The following is a 15,000-nucleotide window of genomic DNA, read 5'->3' as shown; positions in this document are numbered from 1 at the left end:
TTGCAGGTCCTTTGATTTTCTTTCAGATTATTAGGCACAGTCTAGTAGTGACTTTGTTAAGGGAAATGAGTGTTGTTCAGAAGTAATATGTCTCTTGGCTTCATAAAGTTTGTGGCCTCATATTTCCCAGTTTATTGATTATCCATTATCATTTGTCATGAGGCGTCCTAACTCAAGGGGAAAATATAACTCTCTTTTTCTTGCTGAACAGTAGTGCTGTATAGATCTGTAGAAAGGTATTTCAGATGTACCAATCTTGGAGAAAAATGAGCAAAGAAATAAAGCAGTGAGTGTGCCTTCCAGGTCTGAGCAGTTTAAAGGGTAGATTGCTGACAGTACTTTGTTCTCACATCAACCCTTTTTCCCCTCATAACACAGCAACAGGAAGAGAGAAGTGCATGAGGCCACTGAAATACCCCAAGCTCTGGATACCGCAGCTGTACATGATAATCTAAACGCGAGTGTTCTTTATTATCCCCGGCATAACGGCGCTTAATTTATAGATGTTTTTGGTTCATATTCATTTTTATTGACGACTGTTAAAATTCTTTTTCCGCCAAAGTCAGCAAAAAAATGTAATTAAATGGTTCTTTTAATTTACACTTAATTGCTACACTGTAGAAGTAATTTCTTGAGTTCTTAAAAATGTATTAAGTTCCTCATCCCTTTCTTCAACTTGTTCTGCTGACCAAGGCCACTGTAGAAAATTGCCAAGGGTGCAAAATGTATATCATCGGCTTTCTTTGGAGTAGTTTCCAACACTGGTCTGTCATTTGGGGCGTCCAAAGGTGATGCATACAGAACAAGCATGGCTGGTTACTTTCCTTGGGAGACTAATTGCGATTCTCGCCTAACACACTTTGTTTCCAGAAGCCTCAAGAGCTTGCAGCACGACTCTTTGTACGCCGGATCTCTCACTTTGGCACAGTATTGTGCTGCCGTTGTGCTCAGTGGACTTGCTGAAAGATTAATTACAACTGAAGAAATGTATCTTTTAACTGTCTCATTACATAAAGAATTCATAGTGAAGTTAGCGTCCGCATAATTTAATGATATACGGATTTTAATTACATAGTACACTGTTAATTGTACAGCTATTTTTAGATCAGGCTACTGACTTGTTCATTTAAATGAATAGCTCATTTGCTTGAGGGACAAAAATAAAGGTTTTCTTGAAAACCTAGGGAATTTTGAGACCTCTGTAAAAATATTCTTACCTGGTAGGATATCTTTATGGTATTTGTCTTTCCTTAAAATGAGACTGACCTGTACTTTACCTTCATTGCTTATTAAGTTGTCTGACACATAGAATTTTGACCTTTTTTTTTTTTTTTTGGTAATTAATAAAGTGTAAGAAAGATCTCTGTGTTGGATAACGGGCAGGAATTGAATAGCTGTGTTTTCCTTGAAAGTTGTTGAGATTTTTCTCAAGAGAATTAGATGCAAGTTATTTCTGAATAGAAGCCCTGTCCCTGGCTGTAATTAGTCACATGGGCTTGGTTCCCAGGAAATGTTTCTTTCAATGTACTGAAAGTGTGTGAATTTTCATATTGTCTAACTTACCTTGAAATTCCATCTCTGCTTCCCCATTGACCCTTCTCCTAAAATTTAAGGAATCTAACGTTTAGTTTGTTCTTTTCCCATTACATTAGGGAGCCTGCCAAAAAAGAGCACAGGTTCATGCCTGAGTACCATCTCCCTTTCCATGAATCTTTCCAGTCCTGGGCAACACTTTTAATGACTTAGAATTAACTGCTTTCTAATTATGCACTGCGGCAGACACGATGGTGTGGTATGGGTCTTTGCCAGCAAAGGGAAACATGGGAGATATAAATGAGCAGGCTGCCAGAGGGAATTATTAGAAAGGCTTCTTGAAGTCATCAACTTGCAAAGCAGAGACTTATCCCTGTCTCATTGACCACTACAAACTCGGTCATACCGCCTGCAGTATCACCTTTAAGAGCATCCATTTTTCTTTCTTTATATAACATAAGACACTTGTGATCTTGCCAGGTTTTCTAGCTACCCCAGCAAATTTTGGTAGGTCTTTGCTGCCATTAACTTTCTCCCCTGACCTTGAGTTGGAGTCTTCTCTTTACCTATGACTCAACTCTCAATGTCATCTGACATGCAGGGCCCCAGTTAAGACAGGAGAGCTCAGCTTACACAGAAGAGCTCAACTTCATTACGTGGCCCTATATTTGCTCTACCTGGAGCACTAAGTGTCTTGAAACTTTAATTACCAATATTTGAATTGGAGGGACATCTAGGAGGGAGGAAAACTTGAGGTTGATTCTTAGAAATATGATGCCTCAATCTGGAACATTTCACATTACTTTTGAGTACCATGGGAATAGTGCTGGAGAATAGCCAGGTAATTACGAGCCCAACTGGCTAGTAAGTTCATATCATGGCTCCACCACTAACTAAGAGTGGGACTTTGGGCAAATTTTGTAAATTCCCTATGCCTCAGTTTCTTCACATCTAAGATGAGGATAGCCACCTTGGGAGTACATACTGAGAATTCAACGAATTAGGGTTTAGAGTGGTGCCTGGTACACAGTAAAGACTCAGTAAATGTTGGCTGTTATTCCTTTTCAGAAGTGGACACTTGTTATAGGGTAGGCTGAGTAACCCCACCTTCCTAAATGCTCAGCTGACTTTGTATAGTGTTTCTGAAATTAGAAATTTGGGTACATTTACAGTTTTACCATATCCACATAGTGTACCACATGTACTAATAATAAATACACTATATTTACCTGATATTTTTAAAATGTCATTTATTTAATTATATTTTCAAAGGGAAATTTATAATTCCACGTTAAATAATAAACTGGGCTTTCTTGCCATAAGTAGAAAATACTTGTTAAAACAAGGTATAACTGTTCAAACAATTATTTTGTGTCCTAGTAAAGTCACTTCTCCTATGCCAGTGTTAAGCCCTCTTCTCTGTGGGAGACATGGCATTAGATGTTGTCAACACTTGTCTAAAGACCCATTGTGTCCTATAGCCTCTTAGTCTACATTTTCTGAAAACAGTTTTTTAAAAAGCCTACTCATCTGTAATAATAAAAGCTCCCATTAAGTCAAATCCATTTTAATACCTAAAAATTGCTGTAACAGTAGGGAATTGGATTTTGAGTAGTTCATTAATAATTCGGTCAGCAATTTATTGAGTAGCTATTTGTGCAGAGCAACTTTGAGGTGATAGCTGAGAAATATTTTTGCTTTTAGGCAGCTTGTCAAGTATCCTGACACAAGCAGTTCCTTAGTTGTCTTTGTGAACCATGCAGTCTCAAAGATGGTGATATGGCATAGCCAGATATCAAGTATATCTGTGGCATTAAAATTTCATTGGGGAGCAGTTAAGAAAAAAACGTCTGAAAGTGTCCTGAGGCGGCCATAATGAAACAGACTGAAAAGAGGTGAAGAAAGATTGATGTAGACCAAACATGGGGCCACAATGCAATCTGAAACCTTGTAGCTTCAGCACCAGTAATAAACTTACAAGAATTTTTTCTCATCTTCTTGGTGTGACCACAGGATTAGCTAATCCTCCATGTAAAAACCCTCAGATATGTAAAGATAACTTTGAGGAAGTATGATATCTTTTTTCTGTACTGTGCTAAGCATTATTTTTTTCCTTCAGATTTTGTTTTCTTTGGGCTGTCATGGTTTCATGTCTTAGCATCCTGATCAATCTTCTGTCAACAGGTGACAAAGTAATATTTAATAAAGTGCCAAATGATCGGTAGCAATGAGTTCACACCATCCCACAATATGAGGGAGAGGAGAACAAGAAGAATTAAGGGAAAACTTTACTGGAGGAGGTGAGAATTGAACTGAGCTTTGAAGTTTTGGCCAAGGGAAAGAGTCAAAAGAACATTCCAGATTTGGACGATGGAGTCTGGGGTGGAATTAAATATGCACTTGGCATTAACCACATGCTGAATAAATTTCTGTTGAATGTTTGTTCGTTGAATAAGAGTTGATGGGGTATGACGGCTGTAGAGCTGCAAGTTGCCTGAGACAAGAATCTGATCATTGTGAATATTCATTCTTTGGAGACATCTTCCTCTTGTCCTTATATAATACATTTTGATGACTCTAGTTCAAGTTATTTCTTACACAATTATGTGCTAGTTAGAGAGCAAAATTATAATTTGTCCCTATAGGGTTCCCTAATGTTAAAAGATATTTCTTATTCAGATTGTCAAATGGGATCAGACTGCTTTAGAGATCACTCCTGTGCTACAGGAGAGCTAGCGAGCTGCCTGGAATTCTCGAGAGGAGTAGTTCCAACTGCAAGAGAAAGTAGGCTCCTGTAGGCCACTGGCAATATTGAAATTGTCCAGAAAAGACACTGGCAGGCCAGCTCCATGGAGTTGTAACTTGAGACCTTCATGACCTTGATATCCAAAAGCCTTAAACCAGCACTTGAAGAAGAGATTAAATTCTAGCTGGTATTTTAGGCTTTGCCATTCTGGAGCTCAGCCTCTGGAGCAGCCACGTGAAGAAGCAGAACTCCTGGTGTGTTTTGGGAGCAGCTGTCTTCCCCATCCAGCTTTCCAGCTGCAGGGATTGTTTTTTTTTTTTCTTTCTTTGTTTTTTCAATGGAGGGAGAACCAGGTTCTAACACCACTGTGCTGTCTGCACTTGAATTTTCCTTCCAAATGACCCGTCTCATCTTTATCCCTGTATCATCCATCCCTCACTTCATCTTGTTTTCACTCCTGACTGCTGCTATCCAGTGTATAGTCAGCCCCATGCTGGCTCACTTATCATGCTTAAATCCATTTGTGACATCGGATTAGAGATCCCATGGATATATGGTCTTGTCTTTGTTTCAGTCCAGGTGTAACCTAGGCAGATGGCACTCTTGGCAGTAGGCAGGACTGCCAGGGACCTTAAGAGTGAAGATGATTCACCTGCTTGTTTGCCTCGGCTCCTTTCCGCAGTAGCTGGCCACTTATCTGAGCTTACACTAAGGAAAGGAAGAGTTATAAAAGTGGGTGTGATGTTAATAATTTGGGCAAAGTTGCTACTTGCTTGATTGCTGATGCTTGAAATGCCCTTAGCTGGAGGGAAAAAAATCTCTCTCTTCTATGGTTATAGGCAAGACAACACATTAAGCTTAACACACACAGAGGTATAAAGGACTTCTACCAGGTTCTTTCCAGAGAACAGGTTTGATTCTGGATTGTGCACTGCACACACTGAATCCCACAAGGGGGCGCGGCAGGGGAGGGGTGTAAAGAGGGAAATTCTGGCATTGCCGCATTTTGCCTGTTGAATAGACTCACTTCTGCTGTCTCTCCAAGGCTGTGGCAACATGTGCGTGGTAAGAGCAGGCTCCTGACTTCATTTATACCTCATGAAGTTTTTCTTTTTTTACCTCTGGACCATAGAAAGGAACAAATGATTTTGATGATGTGATTTTGGGAGGCAAAAAGCAGGCCACACTGTAATCTAACACCAGCCAAGGCAACAGCCTAACAACTGTAACATCCCAGGTCTCAAACAGCATGTTAGTGCTTTTTGTGTGTTATTTTTTTTCATCTTCACAACAACCCTACAAAATAAGCACCAGTGTTAATGCTCTTTTACTGATGAGGGAACTGAAGGTCACAGAGATTAATTAACTTGTTGATATGACACAGCTAGCAGGTGGAAGGGCCAGGCCTCAAACCAGGTCTATCTGATTCTAGACTCAGCGCATAACCACTATTCCGTGCTGCCTCTCCATTTGAAAGCATTATAGTGCATAGCTTTGCAAGTTTACCTTTCCTTTAGAAGGCATGTTTTTCCTCTTTTGAGGAAGATGTAAAAAAAAATTATGGTCTTATTGTATGATATCTGAGGCTAGGCCATAAGAAGCCATAAACTTCTGCCTGGTTCCCTTGGGATGCATGCTCTTGGAACCTACCCGTCAATTCAAGGGGAAGTTCAAGCAGACCTCAGAGAGGTCCAAATGGAGAAAAACCAAGGCCCCTCTCCCACAGTTATAGCTGACCTCACAGCAAGCACAGATTTGCCAGACCTGTGAGTGAGTCATCAAGAAAGTGAATCCTCCAGCACCCAGATAATCCACTCCAGTTAACACCACACAAAGAGAAGCTGTCTCCATTGAGTCCAGCCCAACTTGCCAAATAATGAGCATGTTAAGAAATTGGTGTTTAAAGCCACCCTCCCCTCCACCAAAAAAAATATGGGTCTGTATTTGAGAAGCCAGTGGAATTGATTCTCAAACCCACAGAAACAAGTTGTTTTGTTTCCCAAGCCTGTTGATTAGTACAGTGCTTTGGCCTGTGACATGGTAGCAGCCTTTGGAGGGGTCAGGGGAACGATTTATTTCCTAGCCACCAATGACCATTCTCCCATTTCCCTGGCCTAGTCAGACACCATGCAGCAGAGAGGACTTCACAGGTGATTTAGGTGGTTCCACCCTCCAACCTACCTGCATATTTGCCACCTGCCTCTCTCGCTATTGTTTGGGGCTCCAACTTCATGGGAGGACTTTTTTCTTTATATATTTATATAACTTTAACTGCAAAAAAAAAAAATTAACAAAGAAACAAGCTTTCCCTTGAACTTCTTATTAAAGGGTTTCCAAAAACTTCAGCAACATAACAGAGTGAGTTTTTGTGGATGGGCTACGTTTCCATGACAAAGACATAGAAATGATAGATCAAATAAACAACAACAAAAATCTTTTAAAATACATAATCAAGTTCAAACAAAGGAAATTCAATCTCTAGTTACAAGAAATGGAGAGAGAGTGTATATTCAGAGTGGTGAACAGGGGCTCACACTGTGTAGGTCCATAAGAATTTTTAGCTTTAGATGTAGACATAAAAGGCCGGGGCTGGGATTTTTAACACCCCAGAGGGAAAGATGTGCATCCAGGAGCTGGAATTGAGCTTCTACATATAGCCCAAACCATGAAAAAAAGGAGTAGGAAAGTCCATGTGCCTAGAGAAAATGTAAGGAAACTTACTTACTGTATATGGACTTGGGTTGTGGAGTATTAGGAGAGGAGAGAGAAATTAGAAATAGGTCAGCACCATTTGTGGGTATAGGTTCAGATTTGCATTCTTATTTACTGCAGGAAGCCTGAGCTAAGAAATTAACAATAAAACTAGTCTCTGCAAAAGTATACATGAAACTGCTTGATCATGGTTATTTCCACAGCGCAAGTCAAACAATTCTTTCTGAAAATAAGCTCACAGTAAAAATTTACAAAGCAAGTAAGGAAACCACCACCATAGGGAAGATAGGTAAGAAGGTAGGCAGGTAGATAGATAGATAGGTAGAGAAATCGTATACTATGGACTAGGGATGGGAAAATGAAGTCACTATAAATTTAACCTACAAGATGACATTTATAAACTAAAATTAATATATAAGCTGATTGAATAAAAAGAAAGACTATAGGGACTTCCCTGGTAGTCCAGTGGTAAAGAATCCTCCTTCCAATGAAGGGGATGTGGGTTCAATCCCTGGTTGGGGAACTAAGATCCCACATGCCGTGGGGCAACTGAGCCCCATGTGCCACAACAACTGAGCTCATGCGCCTCAACCAGAGAGAGAAGACCCGTGTGCCGCAACTAGAGAGAAGCCCGCACACCACAACGAAGACCTGACACAGCCAAAAAAAAAAAGGAAGACTATAACTGGATAAATGAAAGAATAGAAAGCAGTGTGAAAAACACATTTAAAAATAACGTTTAGAAATGAAATAATTGTCATTGAGGTTAAAAGCTCATTAGATGAGTGAAGTGTTGGATTAAACAAAAAAAATCAAAATTAGAAGAATTAGATTAGAACAAAAGTTAGTGAATTCTAGGATGGATCTAAGGAAAGTAACTTTAGTGTAACACAAGAGATGAAGAGAAGGGAAATATAAACACTTTATAGGGGTAGGAGATAAAATAAGACCTAAAAGATGTCTAACGTAAGGATTCCAGAAAGAGAATGGAGACCAAAGCTATAATGGCTCATTTTTTTCAAACTGGTTAAAGGCATTCATCCTTAGACTCGTGAAACATAGCTAATTCCAAGCAGGCTAAATAAAAAGAGCCATACCCAGGTGAACAATGATGTAACTATTGAATATCAAAGAAAAATCTAAAAGCAACCAGAAATTAAAGACAAATTACCTATATAAGGACTACCATTAGACTGACAGTAGAGTTCTTATTTGTAATAGATGTCAAGAAACAATGGAATCATATCTTCAAAGGGCTGAATCTTAGCCTGTGATTCTGTGCCCAGCTATATTATCATTCAAGAGTGAAAAATAAATAGAGATATTTTCAGACAAGGCAGGACTAAAAGATTTACTACTCAGTGATCCCACCTGAAAGAACTAATAAATGAGGTGCTTTAGTAACAATATCCAATTTTTGGATATTGAATCTAAAAGTAGAATGTGGAATTCAAGAAGCAATGCTGAAAAAGGAAATTGACAAACATGTTGATAAATCTAAATAAGCATTGAATGTTTAAAAAATGTTTTTCAAAATGGAAAGAGACTATATAAGTAAAGATTCTCCAGAGAAACAGAACCAGTAGGACTGTGTGTGTGTGTGTGTGTGTGTGTGTGTGTGTGTGTGTGTGTGTGTGTGTGTAGAGAGAGAGAGAGAGAAAGAGATTGATTATAATAAATTGGTTCACATGATAATAGAGGCTAATAAATCCCAATATCTACAGTTAGTCAGCAAGCTGGAGACACAGGAGAGGCAATGCCAGTGGCCTAGTTCCAGTCCAAAGGCCTGCAGGCTTGAGACCCAGGAGGAACCAATATTTTAGTTCTAGTCTAAAGGCAAGAAAATACCAATGTCCCAAGTCAAAGGCAGTTAGGCAGAAAGAATTCTCTTCTACTCAGTCTTTTTGTTCTAGTCAGTCCTTCAGCTGATTGGATGAGGCCCACCACATTAGGGAAGGCAGTCTGCTTTACTCAGTCTACCAATTCAAATGTGAATCTCATCCAGAAACACCCTTACAAACATCTAGAATAATGTTTGACCAAATGTGTCACCCTGTGGCCCGATCAAGTTGACACATAAAATTAACCCTCACAAAGACTAACTAGGAAATTGTGTTTACAAACAAGATGGTTGAACAGAAATAATAGGCACAATAACATGGAGGCTGATAAGGAATGGGGGCTTTCTGATTGGAGTGAGTGCTTTCTAAATTACTTATACTCAGAATTACAAAGGAGGTATGATTAGATTAGATATTGTTCTGTTTAAATTTTTTTGAGAGGACTACTAAAGAAGTAGATACAAAGTGTATTACATTCAAGTGAATATAGAGAGAAAGGGAGCATAAAGAAAATTTAATCAACTAGGAGGTAGTAAAGGAGAAATGGAGAAGGGAAGAAAATGGTTACCAGAACATGGAAAACAAGAAGGTAGAGATAAGTCCAGATGTCTCAGTCACAAGTGGATTAAACTCACTATTTAAAAAGCAAAGATTTTCAAACTTGATTTTAGAAAATCTGGGTAAATGTTATTAATAAGAGTCAGGCCTAAGACTTAATGATACAATGAAGTTTAAAGTAGAGAAATGGAACACCAGATATATCAGGCAGATACTATCCAAAAGAAAAGTGGTGCAGCAGTATTACCACTAGGTAATGTTATGTTTAGCACAAAAAAAGAGATTGAGAAGGTTACGACTTGATGCCAAAAGACATAATTTCTAAGAAGTATATGTAAAACAATGAGTTTGTACACCCAACAAAATAGCCTCCTAATATAGAAAACAAACATTGATAGAATTATGTGGAGAAACTGACAAACTGACAGTAGTAGTAGATTAGTTCATATCTAGTTTGGAAAATATTAATAAGAATATAGAAGATTTGAATAATACAATTAAAAACCTTGACATACTAGACATACCTGAGCTCTGTACCTCAATAGGAACTTCAGTGATTTTTAAGACATATAAAACATTTATAAAAATAGGTTCCATATAAAAACACAAAGGAAGTCAAGCACATACTTCCAAATTAAAATAAACATCACATACATTGACCACAATCTGATCAAATTGGAAATATAAAAAATGAAATGTTTAAAAGAATTTATGAATCAAAGATTCCTGCACTTCCCTGGTGGCGCAGTGGTTGGGAGTCCGCCTGCTGATGCAGAGGACACGTGTTCATGCCCCGGTCCGGGAAGATCCCACATGCCGCTGAGCGGCTAGGCCCGTGAGCCATGGCCGCTGAGCCTGCACGTCCAGAGCCGAGGCCCGCGTACCGCAAAAAAAAAAAAAAAAAAAAAAAAAAAAAGTATGTTAAAAGATTAAAATGTATTTAATAAACATAGTAAATTAGTAAAAGGATAAGTGTAGCAAACTCAAAGAAGAAAGCAGAAAACAATGATCACAAAAGGATAAATTCAATGTAACGTGAAGAAATGGAGCAGTAGAGAGAAAACAAAACCCAAATTTGGTTTCTTGAAAATACTAATAAAACAAACCAACCTCTAGCAAGAGTGATAAATTTAAAAGTTTACACAAATTAATCTTAGGCTATCCAAAGTTAATTTAATTGCCGATCCAGAAGCTAAATCAGAATGGTGGGACATGGATATTTATTATATTAGGCTCCTGCCTTCTTTATGTTAGAAATATTCCACAATAAAAAGATCATAATCTTTATTTAGGCATTATGCCTTAGTCCAGGCATTGCCTATTGCCTGTCTTCTGTGTAGCGTGCTTTAACAGATACCAGCTCTCCTATTCTTGTACATCTTGCTTCAAGTGACTCATGCATTCTTGCTTTGCACATGCTTGGTAGATAGTTGAAATCCCAGCAGTTGAAGCAGTGACAGGGTTAAATTGTGAAATCAACAGAATGAATACCTCTAGCAAAGGTTAGGGAGAACAAAACTCCTGTCTACCTATGGTCAAAATAGATGGATGTACATTGGACAGATGTCATGGCTGGCCTAGGGACAGCTTCTGTGAGGGTTCATATCCCCAGCCGTCCCAAGATTGTCCAATTGCCTTTCTTTATCTGATTGATGTTATTATTCCTCCCTTTGGCACTTCCTAAGCTTCAGAGTATGTGTGTAAATGTATGCTTGCACTCTGGCTTGATCTGAGATGTAGACCTCCTCAAGCCTGAGTGCAGAGACCCAGGCATGGAGGGCAGGCACGTCCTGCATCTGGAGCCTTGGCCTGCAGTTCCTATGTGTTAGCACTTTTCTCTCGTGCTCTGAAAAACGGCAGGTTGCAAGCAGAGAAAAGAGCTTTTTTTGAGTTTAAAATGAACGCGGTCTCAATATATAGTTTTTACTATTCAATTTAAAATCACTGACTTCCTCTCGCAAGCTTCCTTTGATTTGAATAGTGTTCTAGTCAATATATTCAAACTATTTTTTTTAAGTTTATTGGCTATGATTCTTAATTCTGGTAAGCACACTGTTCTAAAATGTATATTGTGAGGAAAATTATGTAATCGGTTTCTTTTTCCTTTAATATTTCCTTTTCTTCCCTCATAAAATAAATGACCTAATTTTCTTCTGTCCTAGGGTATTGTCCCTCTTCTTTTTTAAAAAGGGCCTTTGTTTTATGATTTTAGCAATGAGTTTGCATATAGTTTGGTATGAGGTCAGTAATTTTCCCTAGAATAGCACTTTTGGGTATACTGTCTGGTCATTTAGTAATCTTCTCACATGGGTATGAGAGTTAGCAGTGTAGCAACTTAGCAATGACCAGGTGCATGTGGAGAAGGTGCTGTTGTTCCCTTGAGACACTGATAGCATCATGGGTACCACAAAGGATTGTGTCTGCCATTACTATCCGGTGCCTGAGCGGCAGACCAGAGAGAGTGCAGTCCCTCAGGGAAGGTGACCCAATGCATGCGCGATTGCTTTGTTCCCCTCCTACTGGCCTGGCCTTAGAATTAAGTTGGGAAAACAGAGTGAGTTTACCAGGTACTTTACTATCTATTTAACACTATTGTTGGAATAATCTATTCTTTTATAATAAGACAGTTTGCTGCTTCATATTCCCAGTGTTTCTTCCACTTATCCATGGTAATGTCTTTCCGAAATAATTGAGTCTAACTTAAGCTTACATGAGGCAAATGCCTAAACCTGATTTGTTTCTTATTATTACTTAAACTTTAACAAAATAAATAACAAAAAAGCTGTTGTAGCTGTTTTCTCTAGGGACTCATGTAAGAACCCTTAAAGGTAGTCAGGTAAGATAACATTATCACTTTCTACAGAGGAAGACACTGAATTTGAGAGGCTTGATAATTTGCCAGGTTGCAGAGCTGGGTATAGGGATAGGGCCGGATAGGATTCTTCCAGTGATGATGATGTTTTTTGAGACTCTAAATATGGCCTCTCCACTTGCAGTGCAAACATGTTTATAAATGGCTATTAGCTATATAACATTGCTATAAACATGCTGTTATGGAACTAAGAATAGGAAATAATTAAAATTTTTGCACTTCATTTTTTCTTTGTGCACTCCATACTATGCTTAAGTGAGAAAGATATCATTTCCTTATTTCCTTCCACAGAATTTACTAACATTTATCATATCTGTCAGTGTTCTTATGGTACTGAAATTGATAAAGAACATCATAATCTAAAAAAAAAAAAATGTTAAGCCAAAAATTTTCTCAGAACCTGAATGACTTAAGTCTGCGGTCTGTGTTCATTCTGTTTAACTAGATAATTATCCAGTATGCATTTTAGTTTGTGCTTGTAGCGACCAGACCCTAAGCTATTTTGGTAAATGGGAATGATTCCACTGGAGGACTTGAAAGAATTGATTCCTAAGCAACACCTGACTTAGCTTCCGTCTAGAGACTTGCCTTCCTCCCATGCTGAGGGAGAGGAGTTCTGGCCACCATGGCTTCTGCATGCCTACAGTAAACAGTGAGGCCAGGATCTCCTGCCTCACTTTTCAAAGGGTGTGATCTGATATAGCATCCCTCGGAAGATGCCTCCCATAGTCCCTTCTGTTGCAGTTCCCCAGGGTAAGGTCAATTTAATTTGCAACTGGGTGTGATGAGATGTTTTGGGACAAAAATTCATATATAAATATAAAGGTGGGTGTGTGTGTATATATACTTTTTTCCCTTATTTAAGATTCGCTCAATTGTCAGTCAGTTTTACCTACTTTCCTTACCTGTGAAATGGACATAACATTTTGTGGCAGTTGATGAGAATTATTTCAGAAGGGTTTAGAATTCAGAGATGCTTTCTCGGCTGAAAGTTATTTTTTATTGACGTCATTGAAGTCTTTGAATCTGACCTGCCTTCACTAAGCTTTCCAGGTATATATGCTTAGTTATAACATACTTACCTGCAAAAGGTAAATATTTTCTTTTCTGATTGTTTTTGTTGTGGTTTTTTTTCCCCCAAATGGGCTTTTCCAAAGCTAATTTATCTGCAAAGAGACATATGCTTTAGGTCTGTACTTGTTAATTTACCTTGGAAAAATTAGGTCATCTTCAAATCTGGCAATGTGGCTTATAAACTTGGCAAAATGGTCTAATTAAAAGCTTCCCGTAGATTTGAAAAAAGGAAAAAAATTAGTATCAGTAATGTTTTTATTTTCATGCTTTGTGTATTTATAGGTATATGTCACTTCTCGTGTTGTATTAAAAGTATGTTGGCTGTCTGCTAACAGTTCATCTCTTTTCTTCTGCAGCCTCCAAGTCTGTTATAAATAGTATGCTACGGGACCCTTCTCAGATTCCAGATGGAGTTCTAGCAAATCAGGTCTATCAGGTATTAATCACAGCTGTCTATTTTCAGTGGCAATGCTGTTATCTGCCTAGCAGAGTAAAGGATTTTAAACCTCATTTAATTACTGTCATCATAAACTATCACTGAGGTCAGGGTGTGCCATAAATGGCAATGCAATATTTGCGAGAAGAGCATTTCACTTTTTAATAGCTTGCTTTTATAGTGAATAAAAAGGATGCAATTTTTGTTTTCTGTGATTAAATCTGAAGTCTTTTGATAGCTTTTTAAATTTTTTTTTTAAGAAAAGGAATTACTGCTTTTAGGATACTGTTTAACTGCAACAGTTTTTGTAGTCACTCATCCAAGACCCCTTCTCTTATTTGTCTGCAGTGCATCGTGAATGACTGCTGTTATGGACCACTGGTGGACTGCATCAAACAGTATCCTTTCCCATAAAATTTTAGGTGCACAATTGACGAGCTTAGACTCAGTGGAGGAGATGTGTCTAGCTTTAACCTGACATAAAGTTCTGCTTCACAAAACACATTTCATACTCTTCTATTTTATATTCAATCAACTGGAGGGTCACTGCAGACCATGCTTTTCTACAGCTTAAAAAAAAAAAAATCAGATAGGCCCCGGGAACATGTCAGTTCAGCAGTTGCACAGTCACAGGCTTATTTCAAACTGCTTGGTTTTCAGTGAGTTTAAAGGTACAGCGTCATGAGGCAAGTAACACATTGTCTTGGATGTCTAACCATTCCAGTGAACATTTTTTCAAATATAACACATTTCTATTTAAAATGAACCAAATTTAGTTGAGAATAAATTTTGAGCCTGGAGTTAAAGGATGATGTGATTAAAATGCCACCAGAGACCATCACATTTTAAAGGGCAGTAGATTCTTATTGCTTAAATGTTGATTACAATCTGAGCTCTTGCTTGGGTCCCTAATAAACATTTTTAGAGAAAACCAAGCTAATTTTTCCCTCTGGACTGAATTTAAGGCTATGAGAACAGATGTCCAGTCATTCTTCATTAAAGATATTGAGATTACTAGAGGTAATGCTTGCTTCTTCAAACAGGATTTGAGTGGACAGCAACTAGACTTGGTAAAGGAGGACATTTTTAATCAATACCTTTAGTAGTGTTGTGGCAACACTAAGGATATTGACAGTCCTTGCCTCAAAAAGTTTATTCAAAAAGTAAATAATTAGGGCTTCCCTGGTGGCGCAGTGGTTGAGAGTCCGCCTGCCGATGCAGGGCACAC

At 38.3% G+C, this 15,000-nt stretch overlaps 1 protein-coding gene across 5 annotated transcripts in view; it reads left to right on the top strand.

The window, feature by feature from the left end:
• Window positions 1-15,000, top strand: part of CDIN1 (CDAN1 interacting nuclease 1) — a 229,711-nt gene that overhangs the window by 91,638 nt on the left and 123,073 nt on the right. For all 5 annotated transcript variants that reach the window (XR_003681836.1, XR_003681835.1, XM_007128496.2 and 2 more), the window contains 2 exons: window positions 13,693-13,772; window positions 14,121-14,170. Coding sequence is in view for 3 of the 5 variants with exons in the window: in XM_007128496.2 (XP_007128558.1) it covers window positions 13,693-13,772; window positions 14,121-14,170 (130 nt within the window). In the remaining 2 variants the exon portion in view is untranslated. The remainder of the gene's footprint in view (window positions 1-13,692; window positions 13,773-14,120; window positions 14,171-15,000) is intronic.

Source organism: Physeter macrocephalus, chromosome 11 (genome assembly GCF_002837175.3).
Source record: "Physeter macrocephalus isolate SW-GA chromosome 11, ASM283717v5, whole genome shotgun sequence".
In the NCBI taxonomy this organism is placed as follows: domain Eukaryota; kingdom Metazoa; phylum Chordata; class Mammalia; order Artiodactyla; family Physeteridae; genus Physeter; species Physeter macrocephalus.
This window is presented reverse-complemented; position numbering and strand designations above follow the sequence as displayed.